The sequence below is a fragment of the Cryptomeria japonica genome, chromosome 5 (assembly GCF_030272615.1).
Source record: "Cryptomeria japonica chromosome 5, Sugi_1.0, whole genome shotgun sequence".
NCBI lineage: Eukaryota > Viridiplantae > Streptophyta > Pinopsida > Cupressales > Cupressaceae > Cryptomeria > Cryptomeria japonica.
This window is the reverse complement of record NC_081409.1, coordinates 784,556,290-784,573,099: the sequence shown is the minus strand read 5'-3', so window position 1 is coordinate 784,573,099 and position 16,810 is coordinate 784,556,290. Positions and strand designations below refer to the sequence as shown.

The following is a 16,810-nucleotide window of genomic DNA, read 5'->3' as shown; positions in this document are numbered from 1 at the left end:
AAATTATGGAAAGCATCAATGTAAGAGTTGATGAATCCTCTGAGAAGACTGAGGAAACCAGCAGTGAGCAAGCTGTAAATGAACCGGTTGCAACCTTCTGGGAACCGAGTACCAGTAACAGTGTTCCTGAACCGGTGAATGCTAATACTAATGAAGATGAGGATGAAGAAGAAAAGCAAGAAGAACCAGTTAAGACCATTCCTCGGCATGTCAAGTTGAATCATGATCCCAAGCAAATCATAGGTGATAAGGATGCAGGAATCCTTACTAGAAGAAAGATCAGAGAAAACTCATGTATGATCTCCGAATTTGAGCCTAAGTCATTCAAAGAGGCTCATAAAGATGAAGACTGGATCAAGGCAATGGAAGAAGAACTTGACCAGATAGAGAAAAATGGTACATGGTCCTTGGTACCTGTTGTGACCATTTCACACATCGCCCCATTAAAATGGGGGCCCCCTCTTTTTGCTTCTGTTTTGCTTGTTCTTCTCTCTGCTTTTAGGGTTTTAAGTAAGTGAGTGAGTGAGTTGTCTGGACTAGGGTTAAGCCTTAGGGGTTTCTTTTTGATATTTTCAAGCCGAAGTCCAGTCAAATTTTGAAAGATTATTATGCATCCTCCCGAGGCTTGCAATTTTGAAATAGGCTGAGCCTGTCAGGAAGTCAGGTATGTCTCAGGTTAGGTCCAGTCGGGGTTTTTTGAGGACAAATTCAAGTTATGTCTAAGTGTTAGCATTTTGATGATGGAATTGTGCATCACTTTTTTTTTTTTGCCTAGGTAAATTTTGATCAAATTTTTGAAGGCTTGCTAACTAGTTCCCGGCCTTGAAGATGACCTAACCCTGCCTTGTGAAGTGACTGAAGACCTAAATTTTGGATATTTTGGCTTATAAAGGCAAAATCGCTCCTGTCCCTCTCCCAGGGACCAAGGCGAAAATGATATTTGGTGCATCTTGGTTACTGACTTGTTTTAACTGTTTGGTGCAGGGTCTCCAGGGGAGGTGATTGGACATAACTTAAAGATTTTGAAGATTTTGAAGACTCGAAAATGATGAATTTTGAAGGTTTAAGGTGAATTCGCTCCTGTCCTCCACTGAAGGACCAAGGCGAAATGGTTTACTCAGGTCATTCTTGGCCTTGATTGGTCAAATTGGAGCACCAAGGGTGCAATGAAGGATGAAATCAACATGATAGAACACCCAGACTTAGTCGTTAGCAATGGAAGGTTGAACTTTTGTCTAGAAGGATGAATTCGCTCCTGTCCCTCACCAAGGGACCAGAGCGATTTTCTTCAAACACACCTTCTTGGCCCCTTTTTGGACTTGGGCTCTCATTCACCGATTGTCAAAGGATGATATCTTCCCCAGCAAAGGAAATTTGAGATGAAAAGTGTAATGATTTGGCCTTGAGGACAAAAATCGCTCCTGTCCCTCACTGAAAGACCGGAGCTTGAATTCCGGATTTGCATTATCCTCACAACATTTAAGTGATTTCGCGATTTGAGGAGGTCGAGAGAAGTATGTTTTATTCGTTGAATATAACTTGAATGGCCTACAAAGGAGAGAATCAACCTAAGTAACAAGGGCGCTCCTGTCCCTCTCCAAGGGACCAGAGCGATTTTCTCACAAGACAAATTTTTGGCAATGGTAAAGCGAGTTTCAAGTTTGAGATGAAGGAAGGAAGGCGTAATCACTCCATTGAAGATAATTTTGAAAGTTAGCAAGACACAAGTGAGCTCATAATTGCCAAAGGCGCTCCTGTCCCTCACCAAGGGACCAGGGCGAAAAACACATTATCAAGTCTTCCTCCCCAAATTTGGACGAATCCAGATCAAGACATAAGATTGGGTGATATTTAAAATGCTTCAAGGAAGAATGAAGTTGCAAGGACCACAAAACTTGGTGAAAATTGGCTAGGGCGCTCCTGTCCCTTACCAAGGGACCAGAGCGAAATCTTCAAGTATGCCTAATTTTGGAATGCTACTTTCGTTTCCAAGACTCAAGATGGAATAAGGAATGATGTTTTACGCCTTGAAGGTAATTGGATATTGATGTGGTTAAGAATTTGTGCAATAAACTAAAAATCGCTCCTGTCCTTCACTGGAGGACTAGGGCGAAAATCCTTGGAAGAGCTCATTTTGTCTTGAGAAAACGAGTTGAAAATGCACTAAAGGGACAATAAGGATCATTGCTTACCCCACCACAAGAATTGGCGATTTGGAAGACAAGGATCAAGGACAAAGACAAAGATCGCTCCTGTCCCGCTCCAAGGGACCAGGGCGAAAATGCTTTAAGGCAAGCTCCTTCCAAAGATCACATGGATTAAACTCAAAATTCCAAATAAAAATGCCATTTTGGACGCCAAAGATGAGATTTTGAACGTAAAAAGCAAGAAATACAAGGCCCAAAATGAAAAGGCGCTCCTGTCCCTCTCCCAGGGACCAAGGCGAGGTTCTTACAAAGTGATATTTTTACCATGCCTAGGCGCCAATGTCCTCTAAAAACATTAAATGTCAATTTCGCTAAAACTCCAAAATATTTTAAAATCGAATTGACATTTAATAAAAGCGCATAGCATTTAATAATTATTTTTTGAAGCCTTAGAAAATCGAAATTTTTAATTATAAAGGCATTTAAAATTAATTATTATTAAATTAAATTTAAAAATGGAGCGCTTTTGGGATATTATTTTAATATTTTAATTAAGTCGGCCTTCTCCTTTTATTAAATTTTATTTATTTTTGGCCTATTTTCCAAGTCGGCCTATGAGAAAATGAGGTGGTGAGCGCCTATATATTTGGGGTGTGTTTTCATTATTTTAATCATTCATTCAAGTGCGATTTGAAGAACAAGAAGGAGTGCGAACTTTGTTGGAGGCTAGAGGTGGAGCGAATTTTCCTCAAGGCGTTGAAGACTAAAGGTGGTGGAGTTGATGCTCGTGAGGATAAAAGGGAGGCGCATTTTGCTAGAAGACTTCGACCCACATTTTGCCTAGCGAACTTGCCTAATTTTGCATCATTTCTTAGAATTAGTTCTCAAGAAGAGGTGTCAAGATGGCGACCCCAAAGGCAGGAGCATCCACTAGTCGTCCAGCTCTCATGAAGGAAGATCAAAGGAATGAAGAATTGGAGACCAAGATCGTGTCAAAGTGGAGCAACATTGGAGATACCAACTTGGGAAACTTCAGTGTGAAGAAGTTTCGAGAGGTCCCTTACATTGGAAAGCCATCACCTGTCGCAAGGAGAATAATTGAAAGTGGCATTATCAAGGCGGCCGGTTTCCCTCCAACAGTCCAGTGCCATGAGTTGATGATCGAGTGCGCCCGCCACTATAACCCACAATCAAGATCGATCGTGTCCAAGGAAGGAAACACTTTGGCGTACCTTTCAAAGGAGGCTATCAGTGAAGCTCTCCATTTACCAGAACATAAAGATATGATTTACAAAAGCTTGGAAGGGGCTAGATCCATGTACGAAGATGATCCAGACACTTGCTTGAGCATCATCAATAAGAATTGGTTACTCAAAAGTCGTCCTCGCCTGAGCAAGATTCCCAACACACCACATAGGATCGACTTCCAGGAGGAGTACAGAGATTTGATAACTTTGCTCAATCGAGTTACAGGGGCTCCCCAAGCCTTCTATTTTGAGAAGTGGATGTTCTACTTCATCCAAGTGATAGTTCAAGGGAAAGGAACAATTCATTGGGCTAGAATTATTAGCCATTGCTTGGACGTGCAATTGAGAAGAACGAAGGCTACCAAATCCTTCCACATGAGCTCGTACATCATATATGCCTTGATCAGGAGTTTTGAATACGCAGGACTACCTCACAGAGGAGTGATCGGAAGAGGACCTGGAGAAGTCAGAGTTTGTGATTCTTATGTCCATTTGCATCATCCACCTGGAAGTAACTACAAGTTAGTTAATGATACCTTCACGACGAACATCACCAGGACATTGCAAGGTGGGATTCACAATCGGATATCTCAAGATGCACAAGAGCTTGTAAAGAGGTATGGTGCTTGGTTTATCCAATTCCAGAAGTTTACATATATTAGAGTTCATGGGTGTCCTTCACCTCCATATATGTTGCCAAGATATCCGACAGACAGAATAGTGTTACTGGAGGTGACTAGGCAGTTGGCAGCTTATGCAAAGGCATTCAGACACAGGCATGGAAATGGAATTCCTGTGCCTATCATACTAGGGAATACAGTTGAGGTATGTCCTAATGCTCTAGCCATGGATGATGCGGAGAGAGAATTGGCCTTATATTCATTTTCATTCTTTGCCTTAAGAGAGAATTTTGATCCTTATGGATATATAGAAGAAACAGTTGGTAGAAAGTACAAGCATGAATTTCAGATAGAGGACTTTTTGATGAATCTCTCAGATGATCTAGAGGTGAAAAGAAAGATGCATTCCAGGTTACCTTTGGATTTCATCAAGAAATGCAAAGTTTACAGAGTGGCTGATCAAGCTCAGGACAGTGGCAAACATCTCCAATCATCTTATGACCGAGAAGAAAAAGCAGTAAAGATAGATTGGAATGAACCTGAGGTTTTTGACTTAAAGGCTTTGATGGCTCCAGTTTTGTCTTGTACTCGCAGATGGGTTGATGTGCAACATCAAAAGTTGAGAGAACAGAACATATCTATGACTTTTACTTTGGAGGAAAGACCAGGAGAAGGAGGAGCAAGTGTAAGTGAAGGCAATCCTCATCCTAGAAGCACAAGTGAAGGTAATCTTCGAAGTGTAAGTGAAGGCAATTCCCATCCTAGAGGCGCGAAGAGGAAAGAAAGACCTGAGAAAAGGGAACCCCCCAAGAAGAAGCAAGAGGCCCATCGAGATCACTCATCTGGCACATCTTCTCGACATAAAAAAAAAAGACAAGTCTAGGACAAGAGAAGAGGGTACTTGAAGTTGAGGAATCTATGGAATCAATGGTCCAGAATGATAAACATGAAGAAAGGCAAGCACCTCAACGTTCATCAAGTCAATCTCCCCAAGTCAATGAGCTGCATGAAGACAAGAATGATGATGAAGTGACATCTCCTCAGGAAAAGAAGAACCATTGCCTAAAGAGATACAAGTTAGAGAGACAAGATCCGCCATTCCAGATTGGTTGAAGGAGAGGCTAACAAGGGTGATTGTGATCGAAGATGAAGATAATGTAATTGATTTAGAAAGCCTTGTTGGAAATTCTCAGGGAGTAACAGAAAGGAAGAAGGCCACCAAAATGTCCAAGATGATCAGAGATGAGACAGGGTCCAGGAAGTTGCAGATAGCTACACCAGCAGTGGACAAATATGAAGGTGAAATCCTTGCAGAAGAGTATGATGTAGAAACATTTGAGCTTGGTCCACTCACAGCCGAGCAGACACTAGATGAGGCAACTGATTCATTTGAGGCACTTAAAGACAAGCTTAAAGAAGAAATGGAAAAGAACAGAAAGCTTGAGGGAGAGGTCGGTGCTTGGAGAGGCTACTTTAGCCATCTCAATCAGCCTTTGGGACGTCAGGATCCAGCAGTATCTCCTGTGCAAGCACTTCCCCTTGAATCAGTCGGTGAGGCAGAAAGAGTTAAGAGCTTGGTCCAGCTTATGAGCTCTTGGATTGACAAATCCCATACCGTTGCCATTGAGTTCGCAACAAGAATGATGCAGACTACCCATCGAGCTATCCAAGTCCTTGAAATCAATCACAACCTAATGATAACAGTAGCCGCCTTTGCACACACTAGAGATGTTGTCATTCCTGTTCTGCAAGTAATCAGACAAACACCAAGGAAGATCCTAGCACAAGAAAAGATAATGGATGGAGGAGCTCATAATTTACTCCAGTGGTCAACCCTACTCCAGATGAAGGAAGTTCTTTTCGAAGACATCAGTACCAAATGCAATCAAGTTGAAGAGGTCATCCATCCAATTCAAGACAAGGTGTTTGAGGTGTTATGTTCTATTCTTGGCAGAAGGATTGAAGATGAGACAGATGTGAATCTTCAAGAGTTGGAGGAGAAGGTCAAGGTCATCTTTTGCAAAGATGAGAATGTTATCACAGATGAGCAAAGAGATCAAATGTTCGCCACTATGCTCCTGATTGAGAAAATCAAAGAACTCGAGCCTGGATGGGACGTAGCTCTTCTCAAGGCTTTCGATCAGGTCATCCACTTGGAGGAACGAATGAGGAATCTTCCAGAGATTCCTATTGCTGAGATCGAGGGAATTGTGTCTAGATTCACTGCATATGCTAAGAAGGAGCATTGGAAAGGGAACAAGGTTCTAGAAGAGAGGTTGTCATAGATGATGTGGCACCTTAATTATCATTGGTCTATGTTTCCTAGATTTTTGTGCCAATTAAATATTTGGCTATGCATTTAATATTGTTCAACAAAAGGGGAACTTTTTGTAATAAACCCTAATTAGGGTTTAGGTGTCAAAATCTCAGCCGTTGATCTTCTTTTGATCTGGGTCGTTTATTGTAATTGAGGATGCTATATATACCCTCATTCATTTTCATTTTAGAATGAGAAAATTAGAAAGGAGATATTAGAATTAGAATTAGAGCTTTTGGAGAGAAGAAAGTTATTTTGTAGCAAGATTGAGTTTTGAAGAGAGAATTTCAAGCAATTGTTGTCTATTTTGGCTTTGAGATCAATAAAATATTGAAGTTATGGTGTTTTATTGCAAATCTTGTGGCTACTTTCATGGTTGCTTACTTTCTTGAATCATTCTTGGTCGAAGTAGTATTTAAATTTGAAGGACTAAGTGTTGGGCTTGATCTTTGGTGAGATTCACGTTCCAAACCACTAGCTTCTTACTGATTGTAAGAATGCCTTGTGTAGTCAACTGGAGATATTTGGATTACTTAAACCTCCAATCATCATTGAACCATTGATATGTACCTTCATGGTAGTGTCTACGATCCTTGATGAAGTGGAAAATCATTAGTCACCTTAGAAGATCGCATCAATTTCAGTTGAGTTGTTATGTTTTGGCAATATTGAAATTGGTAGAATCTTACCAAGTCTAGCCTACATTGAGTCATTCTTAGGATTAGATTAGAATTCATCTCTTGCAAACCTTATTTTTTGATCCTTTTTGAGAACTTGTTAGTTTTAGGAAATCCTGTTCCTGCAATAACGGAAACGTAAGGCCCCTTGATGAAACAGCATTCACAACGACCACTAGTGCTTATCCACACATAGAGACCCTACATCAAAGAACCTTGGAGTCATCCTGATTGATCCTTTTTCGCGACATCTTCAGCAATCAGAGGCTTTATTCAAGAGAGGATAAGGTACCCTTGGGTATTTTATTATGTGTTTGATTGTGTACAAAATACACGTCAACAGTACCCAAACCAAAGCATAAAAATGTCATTGGCACCAAATGGGTGTTCAGAAATAAGTTGAATGAGGTTGGCACAGTGATTAGGAATAAAGCCAGATTGGTATGCAAAGGATATGCTCAAGAAGAAGGAGAAGACTATGGGGAAACCTTTGCTCCTGTAGCCAGATTGGAAGGAGTTCGTATGCTTCTTGCATATGCAGCTTTTAAGAGGTTCAAGATATAGCAAATGGATGTAAAATCTGCATTCCTAAATGGTGTACTTGAAGAGGAGGTGTATATTGAGCAACCAGATGGGTTTGCCCTATCTGAAGACAATGACATGACATGGTATGTAGGCTACATAAAGCATTATATGGTCTAAAGCAAGCACCTAGGGCATGGTATGAGCGCCTACATTCCCATCTTGTGAAGATTGGATTTGAGAGAACAAGTGAAGATAGCAATATCTACTTGAAGTCTGAAGGAGATCAGATCTTGATCTGTGAAGTTTTTGTTGATGACATCATCTTTGGTGGAGATGACAAGATGAGTCATGAGTTTGCTGATGAGATGAAGAAAGAGTTTGAGATGTCACTCATAGGGGAGATTAAGTTCTTCATTGGACTGCAGATCCAGCAGATGGAAGATGGAATCTTCATCACTCAGTCCAAATATGTCAAAGAGGTGTTGAAGACTTTTGGCATGGAAAATAGCAAACCGGTTGGTACACCGATGGTGACCGGTTGCAAATTGACAAAAGAGGATGATTCCGCACTGGTTGATGAGAAGGAATACCGATCAATGATTGGTAAGTTGCATTATGTAGTGCATAGCAGACCGGATATTGCACATGCAGTTGGCATTACTGCAAGATTCCAAAAGAGTCCAAGAGAATCTCACTTGATTGCAGTCAAGCGGATTCTTAGGTATCTGAAGGGAACAGTTGACTATGGATTGTGGTACCCATACAGCAATAATTTCAATCTCGGTGGTAGACTGGTCTCATGGATGAGTAAAAAGCAGAGTTGTATCTCTCAGTCTACAGCGGAAGTGGAGTATGTTGCAGCTTTCATGAACTGCACTCAGACAATCTGGATGAAGCATGTACTGGAAGGCTTCAAGATCCCTGTATCTAAACCGGTAAGCATATTCTGTGATAACACAAGTGCTATCAATATATCAAAGAATCCGGTTTTACATTCTAGAACCAAGCATTTTGAGCTTAAGTATCATTTCTTGAGGGAAAAGGTTCAGAATAAAGAGATTGCACTGGAGCATGTGTCCAGTAAGGAGCAGTTAGCAGACATATTCACCAAGCCTCTCCCAAAGACAACATTTGTGCATTTGAGAGGTGAATTAGGGGTATTGCCCCTTCAAGCGGTGAACTAAAAGTGATTGTTCCACATCAGTCAGGTACTGGAAAGACAAAGTTTTTGGTTGATTGGTGTGTTGAAGGATGCTACTCCTCAGGGGGAGCAGCATGATGAAACAGTAATGATTGTACCTCCACTTTGGCATTGTTGTCAAAGGGGGAGAAAGAGTGAAGCGAAAAGATATCTGCAGCAAATGGGGAGAAGATGTGAAGCAGAGAAGATGTCTTTTGTATATTGCCATCAATGCCAAAGGGGGAGATTGTTGGCATTATGTGAACCGGCATGGCATTAGGTAAACTGGCATGAAGACATAATGATATTGTATGTTGCCATTGATGTCAATATGAGACATGGTGTGAACCGGCACATGTGATAGGTGAAGAGAGAGAGGAACCGGCATATGTATGAACCGGTTTATATGCCAAAGTGAAGCGGCATATTTGTTCAAGGTGAACCGGCATGTAGTTATGGGAACCGGCACATGGAAGCATTGTATGACTACCGATTGGTAGGTAGCTTCCACTTCAGGATTTCCGGTTGGAGTACCTCAAGTCTGTGTGACTCAATCGATGATCTTTGTGTGATGAGTTAGCAGTATGATGGAGGACAGATCGTGTTGCCACGTAAGCTCTGTATGCGTGAAGGATCTTGCATGAAGATGACTATTCCTAACTACCTCGGGAATGTGCGAAGTCTGTCAAACGGTGATAACGCGTGATGGGTTATCAGCCGCCATGAAATCGGTGGATAATGGACGATGGAGAATGTCTTGAGATCGATTCAAGATTGTTGCATTTAATGCAGTATGATTCAACGGTCAGGATCGAACCGTTTAAATTGCTTAACCTAACAGGTTTAGGGTTTAGGGTTTTTGCTACCGACCTGTATGTTTCCTATAAGGTCGATGTTGTGTTTCTTTCTGAGGTTGTTGGCAAAAGTTGTGAGTGTGTATCCAAGGGAAGTGATACGTAATTCTTGCCAGACCAAAGGAGAGAAGAGATACCTCCAAAGTGAAAGTGCAGAAGGAAAAGAGGAGCCTGAACGGATCTGCATTAGCATTGAGTGTTGTTAACAGATCATTGTAATTCCCGTTGATCTCTAACCACTTCAACAGTTGTAAAATCCCCTAACAAGGTAGCCTTAACTGGCTTGATTCAAAATCCCTTAAATCGGGTGGTCCTAACAGGCTTGATTCAAATCCCTTAACCGGGTAACTCGAGGCTAATGAGTTCTGAGAAGCTATAGAGCTTAGGAGATCCTTTCAGCTATTGAGCTCTTGAAATCCTCTAACAAGGTGACCCTACCGGGTTTAACCCTTAACCAAGTATCCCTTAACCGGGTGATCCCTAACAGGATCAGTTCCTACCAGAACCTATTGTAATGTCTTTAACCGGACAAGGCTCCTAACAGAGCGGACTTCTAAAGAATTCAAAAAGCAACTTGTGGGTATTCATCCCCACCGTGGTTTTTCCCAGTTGGGTTTCCACGTGAAAAATATGTGTGTCATGTGAAATGCTTTTGTCTTGTGATACTTTGTTTTGCCTGTTAAGCATATGAAAGTTCTATGTTTTATGCCTGTCTATAAAACATATTGAACTCACTGTTGTGAAGATCTGATGGTTAAGTTTACCTGTTTATGCATGAGAATATAATGATACTATAGTATTGAGTTAAGAAGGTAGCTTATTGAGTGACTGGTTCATGATTGATTGAGCTGTATTGGATGTTACCGGTTGCACTCTGTTTTACCGGTATCCCTGTTTGTCAGTCATTTGGGGTATTTGATGTCAAACTGGTTTTGGACTGTATTTGTGTTTGTACTGATTCACCCCCCCCCCCCCCTGTCTCAGTACCGGTTTAGTACTCATGGTTCATCATTGAGTTATCAGTTATGAAGGAAAAAAAGAATGGAGCATAGGAATTAAGGAAGGATAAATTAACGAAGGAATGGGAATGAAATGAGGAAGTGCCTCTTTCAAAAGGTAATAATTATGAAAGGTCATGAGTCTCTCAAAGGCACAACACTTGCTGAAGGTTTTGCAAATAGGATTGCAAGCTAAGAGGGTTTAACCTTGGAGAAAACTCTTTGGTTAAGCGCACTTGAGTTGGAGTAGTACTGTGATGGGTGACCTCCCGGGAAGGCCCAATGCTTCACCTCTGTGAGCATCACCTAGATGCAATGAGTGCTGAGTGGACCATTCATTCTCATGAGAGATGGATTCTTGTAAACCACTACTCATGAAACATGAGTCAATGAGTTTGACTCGAACCACAAAAAAGTTGAATTCTGATAGCAATATCATAATTTGACTTGCTGTGGAAAATATATCCTACATTAATAATTGTAATGTCCCAAACTACATTGGCATGTATAAATATGATCTAAAAGGCTAACAAATACCCTAAAATCCATAGTTAAAACATAGTAACAGAATGGGATACTCTTCTTTTATTTTATTACTCAATGAATCTGAATTGATAACAAACAACCACATGCTTAGAATTATACAGTCAACACACTGAATAGAGCAGAAAACTGAAACTTGAAATAATGCTGATTACAAATAATGTAAACTGAGAATTTATAAACAACCATATGCATTTTGAAGTGACCACGAGAGACTCCAATCTGAATACATTGTCCAATACATACTGAGATTTTCAGAATTTCAATTGCTATTTACTCACAACACTGCACGGTCCTGCTGTCCCTATGTTGCTGATAGATAACAACAAGGAATGACCAAATTATGTTCTGAAATGAATGATGATGACTTGATGCAACAGCATGATTCAAGAATTTCTTCAAATGGTGGCTGCCCCAGATCTGCAATCACAGCCCTGTTATTTCTGCTATGAATGTCAGATAACAATATCTGAGCTGGATAAATCTTTCCACAATGCCCTGCTCTATTTTGACTCGCTCCTTTGTTGCGCTTCAAGGCAACGATGGTTCCTACAAGAAGGCAAACAGTTCTCTAAGCATGGGAAGGTCTCAAGCTTCCGTCTCTTCCAGTTTGGTTACAGACAACAACAATGGCATCCAGATGGATTTTGCAGGCATTGTCTAGTCTGGTGCTAGGGTTTCTGGGAATCCCATGCAGCCTCTTGTGAGTCCCAGTAACAGCGATTTCCTTTTCTCTTCCGATGGCTTGTAAGACAGATTTTTCTCCAGCCTTTGCACTCCACAATGTGGGTTCTGCAAAATTTGAAGGCAGCTTCAAGGAATTTGTGGATACAAATAAAACTGATGGCAGCATATGCAGGGATCCCATGTAGGCTCTTAAATCTCGCTGCAACCACTGCCCACGGGCTCATTTACAAGGTCCAATTCATAGTATGGTTGGATGTGAGTCAGGAAAAATGGACCCTGTTGCATTCAATTCCAATAATCCCTATGCTAGGAATGGCGACCACACATTCCATGGTTCTGTCTTACGGAATTGCCAATCTGCATCTGTTCCAGAGATTTGTCTGATGTATTTGGTTGGGGACAGGGAAGAGTTCCTATAGCAAAACGCACTGATATGTAGATTTACCAAGGTGTGGCCGAAAATTGAGTGAATTGCATTCTTGGATATCTGAGAATTGGAAAAAATCTTTGGAGGAAGAAATTTGTATATTTCCATGTGCCAAAGGTTTCTTTATTCTTGAATTTGAATCTCTGGAAGGCAAGGAATGGGTGTTGGAAAATGGCCCGTGGATTTTTCATGGTGACTTCTGGTGCATGAAATCATGGTATCCCTCATTTGATCCACGATCTAAAACTTTCTCACCTCCATTCCAATTCTGGGAGTTAAATTGTCTACGGCACATAGGCAATCACCTTGAGAAATACCACTGCAGCTCAGAAGAAACTATTAATTAATACAGCTCCACTTGTGCATGCATTTGCGTGGAAATGGATCTCTCCAATGGCCTCCTTGCAGAGGTTGCTTTGAGAGAGGGTGATCGTTGTTGGTTGCAGGCAATAGATTACAAAAAAATTGTTTTCCGTTGCAGAAAATGTCACTCAACTGATCGCTCTGCGTCCCAGTGCAGGAAGCCTCATTCTCATAGGTGAATCTGGTAAAAGGCCTACATGGTGGATTGGGGTCAATCTTGAACTCTATGTTGTTCCACCTGGTACTTTGCAGGATAATGCTCCACCACTGGATCCTCTTGTCTCCCCTACAAGCACACTAAAAACTTCAGATGTCAAGTCTCCTCCAAGTCTGCTTCCTTCTAATGGTTCACAGGTGTCTAATGTTGTGGTTGTCGGTCCCTTTGAGGACAGTGCTGCTGATTCTACAATTAATTCCTCTTCCACCAGTGAGATCTCCCCATCTCCACCAGTTAGTCCAAAGTTTTCACACTTGGAGACCTACCCAATGGAAAACGAGTGCTCCCCATCTTGGACAAAAGTAAAGAAGAAGAAACACACATTTTCAAATTTCAGGCATAAAATGACTTTGAGGTCCTCTCTCAAAAAGCATAATACAGATGGAAAGAGCAAACATCATACACCCACTTCTTTGGGCTGAGTGTCTTTTGCAGTGGCTTTTTCAGCACATTAACATTTGCTGCTTTTTTTGTGTTTTTAGAATAGGGATGTTTTGACAATGCACCTTTGTGTTGTTCTTTGTTGCACCCCTTGTGGCAAGGGCATGCATTTCTTTTATTTTGGATCTTTTATATTATGGGAGCTGCTCCCTTGGCAACACTTACAAAAATAAATATCTGAGCTAGGGGGATGGTCTCCAAATATGGCGATCTAGTAGTGTGAAGCATGCATGCATTCTCACTCCAAGAATGATGACAGTTAGTCCCCAAAGAATAGCGATTTTAACAAATATATCAGCAACCCAACTTCAATCAAATGGTGATGGAATTATGTCCCAAGGGGAAGACTTCATGTGATGAAATATGCAGATTGCAGCTTCCAGTATACCATAAGAATAGTGCTTCAACTTAACGTATAGCTTCAACATTCAATGTCAATCATCTACCATCAAAGTAGGAAACTGCACCTTGAGGGGGGCTTGATGGTCTCTCTTCTTGTCTCTCTATGTACTAATTTAGGTGAGTTTCTCTCTATTTTTTTAGGGGAAGGCTTCTTTTTGGGGGGAAGTTTTCCCTAATATGAGGTTTTATCCTTTCTAGTTACTTGAGGGACACTTTTGTAAATAGCTACCTAAAATGGCTGCAAATTTGTTGGAACCCATCCATCTATTTGTCCTACCTACCTATGTATTTTTTTCTACCAACCTAAGCTACAGTTATGGGGGGCGTTGGTGCACAATTTTTTTTCATTTAGTTAATTACTTATTGCATTATATGCACTAAGGATAGAATAAGCTTGCTTAAGTAGATATTTGCTTAGGTTGTATTTGCATCATGAGACTTGTACTTTCCTAATTTGGTGGAAATGTTGTGCACAAGTGTCCCATATTGGTTATACATTCACAACTCTTAGTGGTGTATCCTGTATATACCCACTTGTAACTCTTATTTGAAAAACTTAGAATCATCGTATCATCATTTGATAGAATTGAAATATTCTCTCATTTTTTATCTATTTTGTACTTTCATTGAACCTTCTTGATTTTAGGTGGCTATCTCCATAGCTAGATTTACATAGGGTAAATTTCATGGTAACCAATGTCTACAAATCTTGACAATGTGGTATAAGTATGACAAAAGGTATCACCGAAGATACATTTTAGTTTTTACCTACTAACAAGCTCAATATACAAAGTAATATGCACTTATACCTTTTTAATAATGATTGCAATTGTTTTGCCCCGAGCTTAGGCATAATTAAAACCAAAATCAGCTGATAACAGCAATATGCAGACATCGAAATAGAAGCTACAATAAGAAACAAAACATTTATAGCGTAGAACTTACATACCCATGTCTCTAGACGGCCAAAATATTCAGCCTAGAGAACCCTAAGTTTTGCTTCTCAGAAATTGTTTTTTGTTGTTGTAAGGAATCTAAATCGCTATAATGTGCAAGAAAAAAATTCCATTAAAAGCAAACATTTTCATAATAAAACGCAGTCCAACTCCAGTTAAACGAACAGCCACAATTAAAACCTCATGAAATGAAGGTGAAAAACAAAATAAAAACAAAAATGTAAATGACTTACAGTTAAATGCAGCAGAAGCTGAGAGAGCTGCTGCTACCAAAGCCACCAGTAAACCCCATTTACGTTGGCCTCTTACCGTGACATCATCTGCGTTTGCCATGAAAGATTCAAATATTTTTTTGGCTCTCTAAATTATTGGTTTTAGCTCTGTGTTTAGTTATTTTTTCGATCTCTCTATACGAATACCGCTGAGACACATTTGTGGGGCATTCGAAGGTTTTGCCTTTATTTACACGCAATTCGATTGTGAATGTGTATAGGTGAAAAACATCACTTTCAAAAAATTAGGAAAATAAATATGTAATTAATTATATATAAAATTTATCTTAAAAACATATATTTAATATTTTACAATAATTTTTTATTTTATTTTAAATTTTATTTATATTTTTTAATATTTTTAGTTTGGTTTATTATTTAAAGTTTATACATAAATTTTTAATTATATATATATATATATATATATATATATATATATATATATATATATATATATATATATATATATATATATATATATATATATATATATTCTTTCTTGACTCAAACTATTAAATAAAAATTAAGAAAATTAAATAATGTAGTTGATTATATATAATACATATTATGTTTACTATTAAATATTAATATGTGAATTGTGAAGGATGGCGTCGCGAAGGAGATTGGGCTTGCAACCCAGAGAGTTTAGGGATTTCAAACAGAATGGCAGGGCACGATTCTTCACGAATCCAGGCTTCAGACCTTGGTCGAAACCTAAGTGGGCCTGGGAGGATCAAAACAGAACGTCAAGGTTTGGTCTTGATGCTAAAAATCATGGTCGGTGGAGAAGAGATTTCCCTCGACTCGGAGGGGAACAACCCCCTAACCCTAGCGAACGTAATACCATCACAGCGGGTGCCAAGATGAACTTGCAGAGGGTCAGTGACAAAGAGTGGAGGCCTAAGAAGATTCCAAGATTTGAGTCGTCTGAAAAGTTCAAACCCAAACCTGTCGGCTCCCACAAGTTGTCATTATTCCTGGATTGTAAAAGCTAGAGTAATTTTGTGGCTTCTTTCAAAGATAGGGTTTTTTTCTTGAAATGCTTTGGGGATTGGTCGGTTGTCTATCGTGTTAAGAAGTGGTGTGAGGAGATGTGGCCCTTTAGCGTGGAGATTGAGACTATGCCAAATGGTTTTTTTCTTGTCATAACAGAAAACAATAAAGACAAGAACTGGGTTTTACACAATGGGCCCTTTTTTCTTAGGAGACAGAGGTATCTACATCAAAGACTGGGAACCAAATTTTAACCCTATTAAAGCTTCTGTGGATGAGGTTCTGGTTTGGCTGCACCTCTATAACCTCCCCAGGAAATACTGGAATGAGGAATTTTTCCAGATGATTGGAAGCAAATTAGAGTTTTACCTCAAATCGAATGAAGCCATTGCAAAGGAAGACTTTAGCTCATATGCGAGGATTTGTGTTAGCTGGAAACCCCTTTTCCATCTTCTGGCATGGATTGAGATTAATACAAACGCGGGGAGCTGGTTGCAATAGATTGAGGTTCAGGAGCACTTGGAGAAATGCTTGGTTTGTAACAAGGACTGTCATTCGAAGGAGGTTTGCTTGATTGGTCCTAAAGGCAAGCTAGTTGATGACCCATTGGAAGGCAGAGTGGAACACTTTGCTAAGTTTCAGATGGCGACTTGACAATCACACTCTAAGGATGCTAGGGTTTTTCCCTCTTTGGGGCCCTCTTTGGTGAATGTTCGACCTTCTGTTGAGTACTCAAGATTGGATGACAAGTCTGGAGGGACAACCTTAACAACCCAATTGGATGCCATGCAGCTTGTGGAGGAAGCGCTCAATAGGGTGGAAGTTGCCATGAATGTAATTCATGCGAGTATCATGGGCTCCCAAAAGGTTCATCCTTTAGATGGTGAGTGGACACACGCTCAAGAGCAGCGTAACAACTTGGACATTGATACAAGGGTGAGGTT

The 16,810-nt window shown here is 40.1% G+C and overlaps 1 protein-coding gene across 3 annotated transcripts in view; it reads right to left on the bottom strand.

Annotated features, from left to right (window-relative positions):
- Positions 1-15,056, bottom strand: part of LOC131049196 (uncharacterized) — a 127,430-nt gene extending 112,374 nt beyond the window's left edge. The window contains exon 1 of one of the 3 annotated variants that reach the window (XM_059221740.1): positions 14,835-15,056. In XM_059221740.1, coding sequence (XP_059077723.1) covers positions 14,835-14,934 — 100 coding nt within the window. In that variant the 5' untranslated portion in view covers positions 14,935-15,056. The remainder of the gene's footprint in view (positions 1-14,834) is intronic. The other 2 variants (XM_057983228.2, XM_057983229.2) reach the window with 2 other exon arrangements.
- Between the last annotated feature and the right edge of the window lie 1,754 nt (positions 15,057-16,810).